Source organism: Strigops habroptila, chromosome 4 (genome assembly GCF_004027225.2).
Source record: "Strigops habroptila isolate Jane chromosome 4, bStrHab1.2.pri, whole genome shotgun sequence".
Taxonomy (NCBI): domain Eukaryota; kingdom Metazoa; phylum Chordata; class Aves; order Psittaciformes; family Psittacidae; genus Strigops; species Strigops habroptila.
Window position 1 is genome coordinate 44,566,202 of NC_046358.1, and position 19,177 is coordinate 44,585,378.

At 41.7% G+C, this 19,177-nt stretch overlaps 1 protein-coding gene and 1 long non-coding RNA gene across 2 annotated transcripts in view; one reads left to right on the top strand and one right to left on the bottom strand.

Moving 5' to 3' along the window:
- LOC115606269 overlaps positions 1–12,412 on the bottom strand; it is a 26,599-nt gene extending 14,187 nt beyond the window's left edge. Inside the window, exon 1 of the long non-coding RNA XR_003990872.1 lies at positions 12,279–12,412. This is a non-coding gene — a long non-coding RNA (uncharacterized LOC115606269). The remainder of the gene's footprint in view (positions 1–12,278) is intronic.
- Positions 11,826–19,177, top strand: part of FAM98B (family with sequence similarity 98 member B) — a 16,925-nt gene continuing 9,573 nt past the window's right edge. Inside the window, exons 1-6 of the mRNA XM_030481875.1 lie at positions 11,826–12,015; positions 12,838–12,986; positions 13,727–13,861; positions 14,559–14,737; positions 18,039–18,119; positions 18,526–18,642. Coding sequence (XP_030337735.1) covers positions 11,951–12,015; positions 12,838–12,986; positions 13,727–13,861; positions 14,559–14,737; positions 18,039–18,119; positions 18,526–18,642 — 726 coding nt within the window. The 5' untranslated portion in view covers positions 11,826–11,950. The remainder of the gene's footprint in view (positions 12,016–12,837; positions 12,987–13,726; positions 13,862–14,558; positions 14,738–18,038; positions 18,120–18,525; positions 18,643–19,177) is intronic.

Consider the following 19,177-nt stretch of genomic DNA (forward strand, 5'->3'; position numbering starts at 1 on the left):
TGCACTGGGCCTAGGTGGTTGCATAATTTTGCTATATTTCCTAAGCAATTTTTTGCAAGACCTTTTTCAAAGGCTTGCACAATTTTACTTTTCTTAGTTTATAACCTTATCTTTTGGTTTTTGTCTTAATAGCTCATTTGAAGGTATGCTATTGGCAAAAAACTGTAATTTAGCAAAGGCAGTCCTTCACAACATAGCAAATATTTTAAAGGATTATACTAATATTAAGAGAACGCACAAAAATCCTGCCAGATTCTTTCTGAAAGAATTGAAAAATTTCTGAGCTTCCTAAGTATTCCCCAAAGGCACTTAAAAAAAAAGTAATTTGTGGATGACCCTTCTGATTCCATCTCACAAACAGTATGTTGAAGTCATCTGAGATTTATGCAATGCAGTCATTTGGGGAAAGGAAGAGGAGACTATTCTTAAAGAGCTCCAAGGGTGCTAACAACTATTGTCATTATACATTACCAGTAAACTCAGAAATATATTAGAAGCTTTCTAACAGCATCAACCATGATGTTAACATTTAAAATCGGACCCCCAAAAGGAAAGCATAAGCAATAAATATGCTAGAAGGTCAAGGAAGAATTTGGCACTGTCAGAATGGAGTGGGCCTAAGCATTTTTCCTGATGGGAAAAAATAGCCATTAGAAAAATGATTGTTGCTATTTATGAACATCAGGTTGCTAAGTGACACCATGTGATGTTCACTGCTTCATCGGCCACCCACAGTTCTCAAGGAATAGCAACAGAGGGGGTGAAAGGGGTGAAAGAAAACCCAAAAGGCTGAGTTACTATTTAAAAAAAAAAAAAAAAAAGGCCTACAGTTCAAGGCAAAGCAAAATAAGCTTTTTAAAAATACCTTCTTTCTTTTTCTAGGAGAATCCAGTAGAATTAGGTTAAGAACTTACAAGCGGTACATAGGTAAATCATTTGAAAGAGAGAGCCTAAGAATCAAAACCTACCCCCAGCCACAATATAAGTTAGTGACCTGCTTTTATATATACATATATACATATGTATGTATGTGTGGATGTATGCATGTTTGTATTAAATTTTCCATGAGAGGAAGGCCATATGGATTAAAGGCCACATCACACATTTTTTAATTGCTTCTAATGTTGTCAGACTTCAATAATTTGGGCTCAAATGCTTCATGCTCCTTTAATTTACCCAATTTTTTATTACTTCTGCCATGTTGGCTCAGCTGCTTCATATAGATCAGATTATTTAAGCAACTATTTTGCTAATCCTTTAGCACTTTCCATGCTTTGTAGTCTCTTGAAATTCATAAGGGGAACTGGGACATGGGCAAGATTGAGTTGGAAAGAAGAAAATTTCTGGAATGAAACCCCCAGGAAACCATGCATGAGAAACTGATGAGCTTGGATGTAGAAACAGAGAAGATGGAGAAGAGATAGCACACTGGACAATTCGTTTTCTTCTGCTGTCTTGTAAGAAAACTTCTAAAGGTATGGGTTGGAGGCTGGCATCCAAATCCTCACCACTTCCTATTTTGGATACTCCTCGCACTCAGGACTTGAGAGGCACGGGAATGAAGCAATCACGCTCAACCTTTCTAGCCAGTGTACCTGTTTAGCTGTTAATATTTAGTAATTTTTTTTAATCTTTTTTCCTTAATCACCTTTCCCATTACAATTTTTCTTTAATGACTTTTTGAATGCTTTACTCTGAACAATAACCATTCAACTTTATTGATGCTTTGCTTTAAACTTTAATACTAACATATAAAATTATCGCAAACATATATATACACATATACGCCCTAAATGTCCCTTCTCCCACCCTCTCAAAGCCTTCTGTTGCTGACATTCTTTCAGTCATGTCATCCACGAGCTCTGGCAATTTTCAATTCTAATGAGCATAAGTACAACAGATTATTAATTTGATGTCTGTTGTCCAGACAAAACCATTCAGGATACTGAATTAATTTTCTCTATTCGCACAAAGAGTGATTAGAAAGGAAAGGCAATTTGGCAGTAGTGAGTGCTGGGATAAATGTGTTTGCCAGGTAAGTTAGGGAGAATATTTGTTGGTTCTTCCCTCACAACAGGATTATAAATAAATACCCATTATTGATACATCATTATTAACTTTCTGAGTTAGTACAGACAGAGGTGAGTAGCCTGTTTGCAATTTCAGAATCACAAGTTTATGCTAATTTACATTCAGGTCACACTTTGATTTGGAGCCCAATTCCCTACCCAGAAGGGAATTTCTGTCAGAGAATGCAAAACGTCAGGTTCCAATCCTGCTTGTTGAAGCCTTTCCATTACCAGACTCCCTGAAAACTGCTTAATAGCACTACTGAAGCCTTTATATCAGAAGTACATTTTCTTCTAGAGAGGCAAAAGTGTGAATTAAAAAAAAAAAAAGACAAAAAATCAAACAGCAAAAATACAAATATGCCCTCAGTTCATTTTCTCATGCTAACAGAGTAGCTTTTTTTTTTTCCTGTGGCAAACACACCTTCCAGACAGGGAGTTGCTTTCGGACTTTAGTGGTTCACTCCCTTCCTGTTTGAGACCAATTACGTCTCATTTGCAATACCATTAGCCAAGGAAGTGGCTATCCTGAGGTCCCTTCTCAGTCCACCCTTCCTAAATGGCACTGGTATGCCTTTCTTCCAAGCCATCGGCTGCAAGGTTGGGCCCTCTTTGTGGTGAAGGCTCCTCCAAACATACAACCAATGTAAACCTTTCAGGACTGGCCACAGCTAGTGCAAGTTGAAATCTTCCAAACTCATTTGAAAGCTGTGGTTTGAAAAATGATGCTGGCTATTTATTAAAACAGCAAGCATGATCAGACCAAGCCAACTTACTGGTTTAACAGATGGAAGCTTGTTAAAAATCTTTATTCCAATATGTTAAGAATCCAGTTTTGCTACAAATTGTGAAGTATGACTTGTGAGTCAAGCCCCAGTGGAATGGATGTCTCATATTTTGAAAGTCTCAGCTTTACATTCAAGACCAAACATTTTCCACTTGATGTTTTGATTTGTTTGGGGTTTTTTTTCAGAAGTAATCTATTCCCCTCATTTAATAATATCCCATTTCCTGTCTTTTATTTCAACTAGTACAGATATTCTGATACTTTAAATTTTATCATTTGAAGAGAGTATGATGATGATGATTATTTCTTAAATTTATTAAGTTCTGGTCTACCATCTTACTACCCAGATAACACAGGTTTTTATAGGTGAAGCACAAAAAGTTTTAAGTGATTTCCCAAGGTCCCACAGTGTACATGACTAGCAAAGAAACCATTTAGTCTTATTATTTGCAAAAGATCTTCCTTGCTCCGATTTTGGTTCTCCTCACCAGAAAAAAGTTAATAGTGAAAAAAGAAAACAAAACAAACCCCAAAACACGGAAAATTCACTAAATTGTGGCTAATCCATGGAATATAGAAACAAGTAGTGATCTAAAAAAAACTGAACTGTGAACTGAAAGAGGGAGCTGTATACCTGGCTTCCCTGGGGAGGCAGCACAGCGCCTGTGGTGCCCTGGCACACGCACCTTCCTGGAGAACTCTGCAGCCTTCCAGTGTTATTGACATAGGTTGTGGGCGCTCAGTAGCAAGTTTCTGACCTCAGAGAGTCCCTCTCAGGCAACTCACACTCCTGGTCACACACCTTCTTCACCATTTAAATATTCAACATATTTTAATTAATTTGGTGTTTGCATAAGAACTAGCATTCCTGGTCAGTTGCCAGCACCTGTAATAAGTGCTTGGAGAGATGTAGAGATGTTCCAGCTCCCCCAGCCATTGAGTCGGCTTCATTTGGAGCTCGGATAAGGTGCCTCTATACAAACGCCCGTAGTATGGGGAACAAGCAAGAGGAATTAGAGATGTGTGCAAGGTTACGGGAATATGATGTCATTGGTATCACAGAAACATGGTGGGATGGCTCCTATGACTGGAATGTCGGAATGGAAGGTTACAGGCTGTTTAGAAAAGACAGGCCAGGCAGACGGGGAGGGGGCGTTGCTATCTATGTCAGTGATAGGCTAGAGAGTATGGAACTCTGTCTGGGGATGGGTGATGAGGTAACAGAGTGTTTGTGGGTCAGGATCAAAGGGAAAACAGCAACGGGGGACATTACGGTGGGGATCTGTTACAGGCCGCCTGATCAAGAGGACTCTGTGGATGAAGCGCTCTACAGACAGATAGGAGCAGCCTCACGCTCGCAGGCCCTGGTCCTCATGGGGGACTTCAACCATCCTGACATCTGTTGGAGGGACAGTACGGCCCGGCACAAGCAATCCAGGAGGTTCCTTAATTGTGTGGAAGACAACTTCCTCTTTCAAGCAGTAGAGGAGCCGACGAGGAGAGGTGCCATGCTGGACCTTGTGCTCACCAACAGGGAGGAACTGGTTGGAAATGTAACGCTCCAGGGCAGCCTTGGCTCTAGTGATCATGAGATGGTTGAGTTTGAGATCCTCAGGACGGTGAGAAGAGCGTGCAGCAAGCTCACTGCCCTGGACTTCAAGAAAGCAGACTTTGGCCTCTTCAGGAACCTCCTTAGTAAGGTTTCATGGGATACAGTCCTAGAGGGCAGGGGGGCCCAAGACTGCTGGCTGATATTCAAGGATCACCTGCTACGTGCTCAAGAGTGTTGCATCCCGACTAGAAGAAAGTGCAGCAGGAGGGCCACGAGACCTCCATGGATGGACAAGGAGCTGCTGAGGAAACTTAGAGGGAAAAAAGAAGCTTATAGAAGGTGGAAGCAAGGACAGGCGGCCTGGGAAGAATACAGGAGCATTGCCCAAGAAGCTAGGGACCAGGTTAGGAAAGCTAAGGCCCAGCTAGAATTAAGTTTGGCAAGGGATGTAAAAGATAACAGGAAAGGATTCTATAGATACGTAGCAAATAAAAGACAGGCTAGGGACAATGTAGGCCCTCTCCAGAAGCTATCAGGAGAACTGGCTACCATGGATTTGGAGAAGGCTGAGGTTCTTAATGACTTCTTTGCCTCAGTCTTCACCAGCAAATGCTCTGACCACACAACCCAAGTCTTGGAAAGCAAATGCAGGGACTGTGAGAACGAAGACCTTAGGCCCACTGTAGGAGAGGATCAGGTTCGAGACCATCTTAAGAACCTGAACGTGCACAAGTCCATGGGACCTGATGAAATCCATCCACGGGTCCTGAAGGAGCTGGCGAATGAAGTTGCTAAGCCACTGTCCATCATATTCGAAAAATCCTGGCAGTCAGGTGAAGTTCCCAATGACTGGAAGAAGGGTAATATAACCCCCATTTTCAAGACGGGGAAGGTGGAAGACCCGGGGAACTACAGACCAGTCAGTCTCACCTCTGTGCCTGGCAAAATCTTGGAACAGTTTCTCCTGGAAAACATGCTAAGGCACATGAAAAACAATGAGGTGGTTGGTGACAGCCAACATGGCTTCACTAAGGGGAAATCCTGCCTGACCAATTTGGTGGCCTTCTATGATGGAGCCACGGAACTGATGGACAGCGGCAGAGCAGTTGATGTCATCTACCTGGACTTGTGCAAAGCATTCGACACTGTCCCACATGACATCCTTGTCTCTAAATTGGAGAGACATCAATTTGATAGATGGACCACTCGGTGGATAAAAAACTGGCTCGACGGCCGCACGCAAAGAGTTGTGGTAAATGGCTCGATGTCCAGTTGGAAACCTGTGACGAGTGGTGTCCCTCAGGGATCGGTGTTGGGACCGGTCCTGTTCAACATCTTTGTCGGTGACATGGACAGTGGGATTGAGTGCGCCCTCAGCAAGTTTGCCGATGACACCAAGCTGTGTGGTTCGGTTGATACGCTGGAGGGAAGGGATGCCATCCAGAGGGACCTTGACACGCTTGTGAGGTGGGCCGATGCCAACCTTATGAAGTTTAACCAAGCCAAGTGCAAGGTCCTACACCTGGGTCGGGGCAACCCCAGGCACTGCTACAGGCTGGGCAGAGAAGAGATTCAGAGCAGCCCTGCAGAAAAGGACTTGGGGGTGTTGGTTGACGAAAAGCTTAACATGAGCCGGCAGTGTGCACTTGCAGCCCAGAAAGCCAACCGTATCCTGGGCTGCATCAAAAGAAGCGTGACCAGCAGGTCGAAGGAGGTGATCCTGCCCCTCTACTCTGCTCTTGTGAGACCCCACTTGGAGTACTGTGTACAGTTCTGGTGTCCTCAACATAAAAAGGACATGGAGCTGTTGGAGCGCGTCCAGAGGAGGGCCACGAGGATGATAAGAGGGCTGGAGCACCTCCCATATGAAGACAGGCTGAGAAAGTTGGGGCTGTTCAGCCTGGAGAAGAGAAGGCTGCGTGGTGACCTCATAGCAGCCTTCCAGTATCTGAAGGGGGTCTACAAGGATGCTGGGGAGGGACTCTTCCTTAGGGACTGTAGTGGTAGGACAAGGGGTAATGGGTTCAAACTTAAACAGAGGAAGTTTAGATTAGATATAAGGAAGAAGTTCTTTACAGTGAGGGTGGTGAAGCACTGGAATGGGTTGCCCAGGGAGGTTGTGGATGCTCCATCCCTGGCGGTGTTCAAGGCCAGGTTGGACAGAGCCTTGAGCCACATGGTTTAGGGCAAGGTGTCCCTGCCCATGGCAGGGGGGTTGGAACTAGATGATCTTAAGGTCCTTTCCAACCCTTACGATTCTATGATTCTATGATTCTATACGACTTTTCTCTGTCATACATTCTTATAATGAAAACAGAATAAGGATCAAAGGGGCACCTATGACTACATCATACATGAGTACAAAAGATTAAAGTAAAAGTTTATGTACATTTATGAGGAGACTAATTTTCAGATAGAAAGCCTAAAAGCAGAAACAAGTGAAAGAGAACAGAGAATGGCTGTAATACATGAAGCTCCTCACAGTGAAGCCCCACCACTTAACTTCTAAGAAATAATGTCAGTGTAAATCATGATGTGATGAATGCTTCACTGAAATGATTCATGCCATATGGTCTGAAGAGCAAAACGGGCACAGTTTATTTTTAAAAGAATGAGAAATATGAACTTGGAATATTCATTGCTTTGTCCTGCCAGGCTGAACATTTGCTGTAGCAGGGGCCAGACTTACTGCAGGTCTGTCTTTTTTTGCTCACTTAATATGTTGCACTAGTATGAGGTTTCAGTCTCATTCATAATGGAATAATGTCCACAAAATTATGACCAGTATTCCACAGCCTCTTCTGCAAACAAATGTTCACAGGGCACCTACTGACTAAATCATCTTCTCATTTTCTCTTTAAAAAATCTATGAGAAACTTCAGAAGTAAATAGTCCTCATGGTGCAATGCTTATCTTGGTAGCGAGAAGGCAATTAAATTGAATCCATGACAGAGGTGAAAGGTGCTGGTAATACCGTGAGTCGCTCAGCTTTCATTTTTGTAAAGCTGCTTATGGTCAACACCTTTCTGGCTATATTGTTGTGTATTAATATATTCAGTCTGCCTTATTCATTTTATTCCAGTTTGAGGACAATGAAGAGCCAGTGTCTCCTTAGACAAGTACTAGAAAAGGAGGGCTAGTCAGTATGCTGCAGTCATTGTGCAAGGTGCTGATGACTGCCCAGTTCTGACCTCTCCCCCACCATCTGTGCAGAGATATGTCCCCTGAAAAAGCAGTCTGAGAGCAGTCCACTTTCAAGAAATTGCAATTTTCATTCTGCAGGATTTATCACTATGTATATCTTGAAATAATTCATTGTGGATTGAAAACTTTGACATCACAACTTCAGGTGGCTTGGTTTGGTCTGTGAGATGTTGTAAAGGTGATTTCTAAATCAAATGTTTATGATGGGAGGTCAGCTTTAATTTCAGGAGGGTAGCCCTTAAACTAATGGGCAGGATTCCTGTAGCTAGCATAAATCCACTCAGGTTCAGTGATGTTAGTATATCCATCATTCACATCTACTCTATTTGCAACAGTGATGTAATTTACATATAGATCAATTTTAACTTGCAGTTAGGTTCCACAATGATGTAATTAAGTTGATACTGCCTGGGGTGGGTAGTCCCAAATAATCTGTAAATTTAAGAAGGATTTTATAGAAGGATTAAAAGCGATTTAACATTAGGTTTTAAACAAGTAAGCTACAGTTGTTTAAATGTCCGCAAGTCTGAAGAACAGTGCCTATTTTTTTTAATAGGTTGAAAGAATGGCTAGTACTTTTTTACATATGGAAGTTGAACAGGTTTACAGCTTTAACACATTAATTCAAACTGATAAACAAATATCTGTGTAAAGAAGTTATTTCATTTTAACAATTTAACCTGTTATTGATCTGTTTTAAACTCAATTAATATAGGCTTCTTATACAGACTTAAGCATGCATAAAATGCTGTCTTTTCTCAATCATTTTTAAACTGTGCACATACAGTACAGCATTGCACGTAGACAAGCTTGTGTTAGAGGAAGGCATTTATTATGTAGTATATACAACTCCTCCACTCCTATGATTCCCTCTAGTGGTCGATAATTGTCTCCTAAACGTTTCTTAGTACTACAAATTACTTGTACCTCTTCTGCATTAAAAGTCTCCTTCTCATTGGAATCCAAGAAATCAATTTTTTTATTCCTGTGCTGCATATGAAAAGGACAAAGCAACTGAATCTTTCGAGATGTGCAGCTAGTATATTTGTGGGCAGTTTTACTTTCTTTACTAGGAGCAGACAAATTGTATACACCACATACCACCAAAAGCCTGCTCTGTTGGCTGCGCAGACAACGAGGTGACTGCTCTGCTGCAGCAGGAAGCAGGACCCTTCCACCCCACTAATATTGTTAGGCAGTATGAGAATGCCTGGTGCCCATCTGCAAGCCTGGCAATAGGAACACCTCTCCTGCAGTTTTGAATAGCATAACAACATATGACTTGTCATATTCATACAAGTAGTTTGGTAAGTGGTTGAGATTTACCTTGGCTTAACGTCAATAGGAAATGGAGTTATGTAGTTTGGGTTTTAGTAAGATTACAGACAACTCATAATTGTAGAGATTTAATATGAATTGGCAGAAGATGTATCCTGCAAATTCCTATCTTCACCTTGCTTTCAACTCAAGGTACTCTCCAATATATTTGAGAGGCATAGACAGCTGCAGCTGCATGCTGAATAAAGATGCCATTTCATATCAGCTTGAGTTGATTCAAGTCAATGCTGATTCAGTGCACTGAACTGAATGCCTTTACCTTGGCTGTGCGTTTCTACTCCTTCCTCATGCCAGCTCCCAGACTCACGTGACTGCTGATGGAGATGGCTAACTGGCAGACTACGGAAAAAGAAATCCTGACAAAACCTGAAAAGTGCTAGAACACTGATGACCTTGTTGAAGCCACATACGTCTTTCTCGTGAAAGTAACAGCTGTGTGCTGAGACCTCTTTGGCATTCTTGTTTGTCTATTACAAAGGGCATGGGGCAAAGGCAAAGTCTACTCCCGTGGGATTAGGCTGCCACAAAATATTTTTTAGTCAGCTTTATCACGATTTTTTTCCTCCCCCATGAATGGGAAGCTCAGGAATGGGCAAGGAGAAAGTTGTGGGCTGAATGAACAGCAGAGTTGTGAGAAGGTGTTAAGCAACCTAAGAGTATGATCACAACAAAAAATGCCTTTCACCTGTGGCTCTCAAGACACAATTTGTGAAATTCAAACTTCTATTTCCACATATACTTAATATCTCTTATTGTACAGAAAAGTTAGGATTAAAAAGAAAAATATTGTGGAATTACAAGTGATTGATGCATGTGCTTGGCTATCATATATATGCAACATTATCAAAAGACAGTAGGAGAAATCAACAGTTTATGTATTGTGCTGTGATATAAATTAGCAAAATACATTTATGGCATGTAGAAAAATTTACTAAGAGAGACTCAGGGAATAATGCTGCCACCTACTTGTACCACACAGTACCTCTTAAATTACCCAATTACCTTTCAGTTTTGATAGATTATGTTATGCTAGTTTCACTTCTAGTTGTTCTCAGTTCTTTTTCTTAGCATGCACTGCTGGGTGATATGAAAACTACTCAGTTTCTCAGACAACTGTGCAGTGATGATTCACTGCAGGTAGCATCGAGATGCAACTTCAGAAAAGGAAGGGAAAGAAAACTGGCTATTTCTACTTCTGCATATCTTGTTTTCTTTAATAACTGAACATCTATGTTGCTTAAACAGGAGTAACAGTTCTTCTTTTTAGAATCTCTGCTCTCATATACATGTTTCTTCATTTGCAAAAATTATGTTAACTCATTTGAAGCAAAAGTCCTTCTGAAGCTCAGTCATATGGAGCAAGACATAGTTAAGAGTTGTGAAAGAGACCACCGAGTTGCTGGCACTGATGCACATCGTATGGTCGACATAACCCTACCAGACTTTAAGATGCTCTTCTTTCAACCAACTGCCATAAATAATGTTTTTAATTCCTAGCCTTCTGTCTCTGTGTGCGGGAGGATGTCATGGCTGTCCTCATTCCCAATTTTTTTAAAGCTTAGTACTCAATAAAGCCTCATCTTCTGCTAAATGGAAATAATTCAAAATAGTTGCCTCAAAAATTGAGAAGATTTTGCTCAAGATTAAGAATATCTGTGTTGTAATTACTCCCATCTGATTGCACACTTTTACAGGGTTTCACCACAGATTCATCCGCTGGGTTTTCTGAAGGTCTGTATAAGACAACACTGGTAAAGAAAAAAAAATTTTTTAAAAAGTTGAATTTTCCTTCTACTTAATAGGAAATATGGGAGTCTATGGCTGAACTACATGAAATAGGAAACTGAGAAGCTAATGCAACAGTATGGTTTTAGAGGGAATCTGGGGCATGCTTCACCAGAAGTGGCTGGGAGTGAGGGATAAAACGGAGGCAGTTCAGAACCAAACAGACCAAGAAAAGGTGGCGCTAGTTTATGTTTCTCTCTTAACATTGCTGTCACTACGAAAAGCTTGGAAATGACAAGCCAGACACCTCAAAATAGAAGACAAAGAAAATCAAAGATAGGAAAAGTCAATGTGTTTTGTGAGAACTTCCTTCTAGTTTTCCAGTTAATAGGCCTAACAGTACTGAAACTGGAAATCACTGCAGGTCACAGGATTGAAAAGTGACATGCTCAGAGAGACACAGCGGGCCATCCCACTCTACTACATGCGGTATGCAGTCCCACATGGGTAGCAAAGCTGTGTGCTGGTTCCAAGGTCTTCATCATAACAGCCACATCCAGCTGGAAACGCTGTGCTTCTCAGGCAGGAGCTGCTGGTCATGTTCATACCTGGTACCATCGCCTGTGGCTGTGCAACACAGCCCACCTACGCCAGCTTCCCTCCCTAATTTATCAAAAATATCATAAACAACCTGGATTTTAACCTCAATCAGGATCCAGGAGCTGGTCCCCAGAGTTCAAAATCGGGGCTACAGGGGCCTCGCAGTCGTGGTCTGCACCTCAGGCAGAGCTTTCAGCCGGAAATTCAGAGATCCCAGAAACACTGCAGAGGTACAGGCCTAAAAACCTATTTGTTTTACCTACGTAAAACCTCTGATGGTGGGGGCAGGTGTCGGTCGAGCCGCCTGCAGCGGGCAGCGGCTTGAGGCCAAAGCCGGGGCAGGGCAACAGGGACAGCCGCAGGGCCCGACGAGCCCGGCTAGGGAAGGGTGAGGGAGTTTGGGCACACCTCAGTGAGGGAAGAATGCAAGGGCCGGCCTGCCCGGCAGGTGACCCCCAGCTACCTGCGACTTGGGGGCACAGGGCTACCCTGCAGCCCCACCGAGAAGGGGGCTGCCGCCGGGAGAGGGGCGGGGTCAGCCCGGGGCCTCCCGCCGGGCCGGGGGCCCGCGGCGGCAGCGGAACGCAGCAGCGGGCGCGGGTTTGCGGAGGGCCGCTTTGAGGAGGGCACAGCGCGGCGGCGGTGGCGGCGGCGAGCCCGAGTCGCGGTGCCGGCATGAAGGAGCTGGCACCCGCCGTGAAGATGGAATGCGACATTTTGGACGCGCTGGAGGCCCTGGGGTAATCGGGGGCAGCAGCGGCTCCCCCTTCGCGGGGAGGGGCGCCGGGGGGACCCCGCCGCCACGCTGCCCGGCCGGGCGCAGGGCGGGGACCCTTCGCCGCGGGCGGGAGGTCGGGCCCGGGTCGGGGGGCGGAGGGCAGCGGTGTGCGGCGGAGGAACGGGCTCCGCGTTCCGGCGGGTGCCACAGGGGGCCCGGCGGCGGCCGGGGCTGGGCCTTTACCCTCGCTCGGGATCGGGGTCACGGCGTCTGCGTTGGGCTTACCCAGGTTGTAACGGGGCGGAAGGCGAAAGAAGCGCGGCTGTACGGGTGTTTGCTGGGGCGGGGGTGTGAAAGCGGCCGAGTCTAATCACAGTGGGGCGGCCGGGCCTCCCACTGGCCGGGCTCCCCGCCCGGTTCCAGCCCCCCGCGAGGTGCTGCTCCAGGTGGAACAGAGCAGAAACAGTGTAAAATTGAGTTCCACTTTCTGTTATCGTGTTGCCTCTGTTGTCCCAAAGGTACATCACCAAGATAACGTTGTAGGGAAACTTCTTTGACTAAACAGTCGAATTCTTGTCTGTTTAGCGTGTACTGAGACTTGAAACTCTGTTTTCACATACACGTGATACGTGCGGATGCCTGCCTCCTGTTTTCTGACAGACCGTTTTGTTCACCACTCATTTTTTGGTCTAAGAAAAGTCTCAGTTATTCCTTGACAGAAGTAACTTTAAAAGATTAATTACTTCTGTATAGTTACTAACCAGCTTGTGGTAAAATGCTTTTAAAACTTATATATTTTATGGTAAACTGGGTTCATATCAGTAATGTTTATCTCTCTCTGCAGGTACACTGGTCCTCTGTTGGAGGAGGGAGCCCTGAACAAAGCAGCAGAAAATGGATTGTCTTCACCAGAGTTTTTTGAGCTTTGTGTTTGGTTAGGTTCCCAAATAAAGTCACTTTGTAATATGGAAGAAAGCATCACTGCAGCAGATGGTATGTGAATGTTAATTTATTAAAGCAGTTTAGTATTTGATCAGTGGATTTGGACCCATATTTTTCAGCTGATAGTGAATTTACAGTGTTGAAATTTAGAAGATAGCCAAAGGGTAGTCAGACTGAGGCTGATATTTGCATTGATGTGGCTCATAGATTAAGTCTTGTCTTGTGAAGATTCTTTATTAAAAAAAAAAAAAATGCATCATTCATGCATCCTCAAGTAGTTGTTATATATAATCATATTTTAATGGAATCAGAATGGTTTGGGTTGGAAGCGATCTTAAAGATCATCGAGTTCTAACCACCCTGCCACAGACAGGGACACCTTCCACTAGACCAGCTTGCTCAAAGCCTCATGTAGCCTGGCCTTGAAACTTCCAGGGATTTTGGTGCCTAGTATTTTCAGCTGCTGGTCCAGTGCAGTGTTCTTTTCAGCACTGTGTGTGGATATGCAAGTTGCTCGTTACCGCTACCTGATTTTTTTGAGTACTGGAACTTGGATGAGCTTTTATATTGATTGTGTTTTCACAAAAAAAGTAGGAAAACTAAAAACAACTATTGGAAATAATGGGTACATGACTCCTATAACTTGTTCATCAGAAAATTAATTACATTGATATGCTGCTTTGTGACATAAGCTGTTCATTTCATAGTGATGTTCAATTGCATTAAAGTCTTCAAAGACTGCTGTAGCATCATCGCATTGTTCAAAACTTTGCACTTGTTTATTCCCATAGGTGATAAAGATATAGAGAGCTTCCAGCTTGAGATTAGTGGCTTTCTGAGAGAAATGGCTTGTCCGTATTCATCACTTGTATCTGGAGACATCAAAGACAGATTAAGAGAAAAAGAAGATTGTCTTAAACTCCTCTGTAAGTTATAAGCATTTTTTATTCCCATTTAGAAAACAGTGTTGTATGTGCATGCTCTGTTGTTATTCTACAGTTTATATTAAATGGTTCTTTATGTGTAGTTAAGTATATGTTTACAATTGTACAACTTAGCTGAGCATGCATCAGCTCACTTGTGCAGAAGTGGAAAATAGAAAACTATTAGGAAACTATTTTAGTAGAAATTAAACTTTATTTGTGAAGTATGGTTCAATCTGCTGAGGCCTTATCCCTCGCCTGATCCAGTTCCAGCTCTTCTGAAACTGAGACATTGCTTCCTGTGTTTCTGAGAAGTGTCTGGACATCTTAAAAGGAAGTGCTACCTGATTTGAAAGTGCAGGATTGAGAGATGGACTTGGACAAAGGAGTAGCAACAGGAACCAGTGCGATAATACAAGACTAGCCAAGGAACTAGGGGTCTGGTGGCAGAAGTGAGTTAAGCAGTTAAATATGATGTAGATGATGTAGTTAAATATGATGTAGACTGAAGATAGGAAGTCAAGTGAGTTAATTCAGGTAAGGAATGGGAAACTGATACTGACCTGTCCGGGGGAGAACTGAGAGTCTCCTTTTTATCAGGGTTGTCTTATAAATGTGTAGTTGTATTTGTGTATGGGAATGTGGATGCAGAAATATTCATGTGTCTCTAAATCTGCCATTATGACGCTTTTCTCTCTAGTATTTCTAAGTACAGAACTTCAGGCTTTAAAGATACTTCACAGCAAGAAAAAGAAAGGCTCTCATTTGGAAAAACACAATGAAATTTACCAGGAAGTGCAAGCTATTTGTGATGCACTGGGCCTGCCAAACTCCTCATCTTCTGAAATTCCTCCCTTGTTAACCAATGTGGAACAAAAGGTATGGGCTTTCATGTGTTCTCTCAATTGTTAAATTGTAAGCATTATCTCTGAAAGCATTCTTCTTAGAGTTAAGGGCCCAACAGTCTAATCCATAAAAGCCCTATCTGACAAATGTAAAGGAATTTTTATTCTGAAAGCCATCTTAGTGTTTAACTGTTTTACTTATGAGGTGAAGTATTTCAGCATTTCCCTGAGGATGTGATGTACCTGGTGAGGCATACTTTGCCATGCAAATTTAAGGCACGAGTCGAAGTAGCATAGTTTTCATGTTACCCATTCAAATGTGCTGCAGCAAGTAGAAGACCTCAGGTAATAACTGATTGCACATTTATGTACCTGTAGTTGTTTCTGGGATGTATTTAAATTTAATATCCAGAACTTAAATTTTTGCTTTTTAGCATATGAACTTCTTACTTGGAGGTATTGACTTGATAGTGCCATTTCCTTAGTTGCAGAAGAGGATGAAAATGCTTGAATTACCGACAGCCAGAGAATAAGGCAACTTAAGCTTTATTCAACAGGATAGCTTTTTCAGTTTTTTCAGGTCCCACCAGTTTCTAACTCATTTCACAGATGTGATCCTTAATCTGACTTCCTCATTGCAGAATGTAAATAGGCTCTTGGGGTGGAATTTATCTTCTCTGTCAGGCAGCTAAAAGTTTTGCTCTTTATTTCTCCCTAGTATTTGTGGACAGAGTGGGTGACCGATCCTTTTTAAGAATACATGGAATGAATCTCTCTGTACTGCTGAGTAATAATTTTACATGATTATGCTTCTTTTTTCTTCCTCTTCCTCAGCCAGGGGGCAGTTGAACATTCAGAAGTTTTGGGGAGAGGGCCTGTTACTTGCATGGTTTTCCCACACCTGTATGACTTTAGTGTGGCAAGATAGAACCTTTAATAGATTCACTTATGAAAAGCAGTATGCAGGTGATGGTGAAGATGCCTGTTCCTGCACTATTAGCTGTGCTTGATCTATTTAGTTCTAAACTTTATATCCATTAAATTTTTTTGAAACGATAGAGAAACAAGTCTAGCACTGTTTTCTGAGGATTAAAATGTCAGGACAGCAAGAATAACTGTATATTTTTATACAGCAGATTTTGAAATCAGTATTTTTGTATCAAACAAATCCAGTAACTTTTGTTTTTAAACTATTTTTAGAGAGTGAGTGAACTTCCAAAGCAATCCCATAAATATTTTATGTTACCAAGGTCATTGATTATACAAAAGGTCAAATAGGCAAATATGTTTGTCTCCATCTAGCTTTTAATTAATTTCCTTACTTTTTACAGCTGAGTGTGTGAGAACTTTAGGATGATTTTGCTGTTACAATTTGGTTTACATTTTTCTAAGTAGGTTTTCACTGCTCTTTTGTCTGAGCACTCCTTTTGTATTGTTCCCACTACATATGCAGACTTCTTTCTGGGTTGTGATGGTGGCTTTCTTTAAACTCCTGCTTATCCTTCTTAATCTAGGGCAACTGTTGTGTTTAGGAATGTGGGTTATAGCATAGATTCTCGTATCAGTTGTATTCTTGTCCTGTGGCAGACAGGGATATGTCAAAGCTCTTGTGTTCATAGCCCCGCCATCAGTCAAGGCCGGACAGTGTATTCTGCAGCTGTCAGGCAGCTCAGTTTATTTCATTATTATAGTTGTAGGATACGTCCTCAGATTCCTGCTGATGGGAGCAGGGGAGTGAGGTGGAGATTCAGTAATCTGGGTGTGACTTTACAGTGTGTCACAAACATGAACGTAGACCAGTTCATCAGTGAAAAGATTCCTCCTTAAATATTACTGGATTAATAAACCTGTCACTGGGTAAAATTACACAGATATCCTCTTTAACTTGGAAAGAAAAGGTTGGAGAAATTTGGGGGTAGTTTCCCAGTCAATAAAGGATTGTTTCATTTAGCTGCTCTTGTTTCTTCTAGTTCTGATTTTCACTGATTCTCTTCCTTAATTATTCTCTCTAAACTTCGTTTCATTTTTCAGTTTGTGGAAATCAGGAGTATGCAGTGCTGAGTTAGGTCTTTTAATTGTGATCAACTTGTGATGGCAGAATGTGTGGATTTTTCATATGTGGAGCCCAGTGTTGTATTTACCTCTTAGCTGCCCTTGCAGCTAAACTTAAAATAATTCTAATCTCTATGCAGTATTCAGCATCACTGGTTTCCAGATTTTTCTCTCACTGAATAGCTATAAATTACATTGAGGATTTGTTTTGGCTTTGCTGGGTTGTTTTGTTCCAGAAGCCAGTCTCATTTTGATAGACTCTCTTCCCTTCAACTCCTTAGAACCTTTGAGTTTATATTTCTGACCTTAATGGTATATGGATAGATACCTCTTGCCTAATAGGATTTTTAATTCATCTGCTATTTATTCCTTTTTTAGTAATTACTTATTTCTTCATCTCTTGCTGTCATGCTGATCTAACTATATTGGCTCAGGTTTTGATTCCTCAGACACATATTTAAAAGTATATTTTGTGCTTGGCTGCGTTGGAATTTTGAAGTAAATTATGAGAGGCATCACGTACACGCTTCACTAAAAGCAAAACAAGTTGGCTACATTTAGAAGACAGACAAGTCAGACAACCCTGGAGAAGAGCTGTGTGAAAGAAGTTCCTTCAAGAAGAGGACGTAGAGTTTTCTTGTAATGGGATTGGAGAATGCAGTGGAGTTTGGAAAGCAGAAAGAGACAGCACACCTCATCCCCAATTTCTGAGGGCAAAAACTAATGGAAGAAATATAAGCAAGGCTGATTTGGGGTGAATGCAAAGGTCTTAAACATGATGTTAAATGGAAGCAGTTACAGGATTAGGAGAACGATAAGAAAGAATGACTGCATACCTGTCATATCTCCTGCCTTTCTTACTAGCACCCATGACCAGAATTTTGTAGCCAAGTCTAGCATTTGGCAACAGAATTCCTAGCTTCCAGTTGTTAAATTTCCGTAGTTGTAGTTACAACACTTAATAATAAGTAAAATTATTAATTTAACTAGCCCTTCTGCCTGTATGCATTTGATAAATTTGCCATGTAGATGTTTTTCTATTATAATTGGGAGAAGTGGTGTGCCATAAAATATTTTTGTGTGGAGGTTAGTCATGTAGTAAAAGTATTCAGGAAACTTTTTGTAATGGGTAAGCCAGAAGAAGCATATCTGGTTTTATGAGTCTGCTAAAACAAATGTGCTGTGTTTGATCTTACGAGTCGCAAACTGTGATTACTGCAAGTTGTGCTGGAATAAGCGGGAGTATAATTTGTGTTCGAGAAGAAGTATGTGTTTCATTTCAGATAAAGGACATTCTCTCAAAAGTTCAAAATAACCATGTGGGGAAGTCACTGCTAACGAAACCTCTAAGTTCTGAACAAGTGGTAAATAAAAGTCTCTCAATTTCTTTTCTGTATTCAACGGGATGTCAGAATTAATGTTCGAAATTAATGCGTATGGCTTCATCTAACTTTGTCCATTTTACAGTCAATGGTCTAGTGCTAAATATTACTACTGAAATTCAATTGCTAAATATTAATGATGCTAATCAGATACTTGCAGAATTAATGTTGTAAAACAGACTTTGTGTGGATTCATCCACTTACTAACTTTCAAAATATTTTGCATACACATACTACTGTAGCACTACACAGATGCATCTGGAATTTTATGTAGTTTATAGTGATCATCTGGGAATAGACATCTCAGTTGCTGAGTGGGGTTAACTTTAAATAGACTTCTATAACTTTATAGATTTGACTGTTTGGATTTTTTATTGTAACATTGCAGGAAAAATTGGAAAAAATCAATGATGCTCTTCGCAGTGAGTATGAATGTCGCCGACGCATGTTAATGAAGAGGCTGGATGTGACAGTACAGTCTTTTGGCTGGTCTGATAGAGCAAAGGTAAGCTTGATGAATTTTTTTCATCCGGTATGTGAGAGTCTGCTACAATTCCCTAGGTCTTCCTACTGAATGTACATACTATGTAAATACACTTCTATTACTATTGTCTTCTTTCCAACCAGTTTCTCATCCTGGGTTATAACATCCAAGTCCTGGAAGGGGAAGGATTTGACCAGATGGCACAGTCCATCCATGTGACTCTTTATAGCTTCACAATTATAAATTCTAGCATCCTCTGTTGGGGCTTCTCACTTTAATTACATCTCCCCTTTTTCTTTCCTATATCCACCCATCTCCAGTACAGTAAATTGGGAGGGATCCTCAGCATTTCTTATGCAGATGCAAGAGGAATACAAACACTGGGCCTTAGCATAGACTGGGTGCAAAGAGTGACTGCCCTTAAAGTCAGTGAGATTACAGTGACTGCTACCTGTCTTGGATTCAAAGCTACTGGATAAACAGATGGTCAGTTGAACAGGTTATTTGAATAGCAGCTCACGAGTAAAGCACGCAATTGTAATCCTTCAGGTGGCTA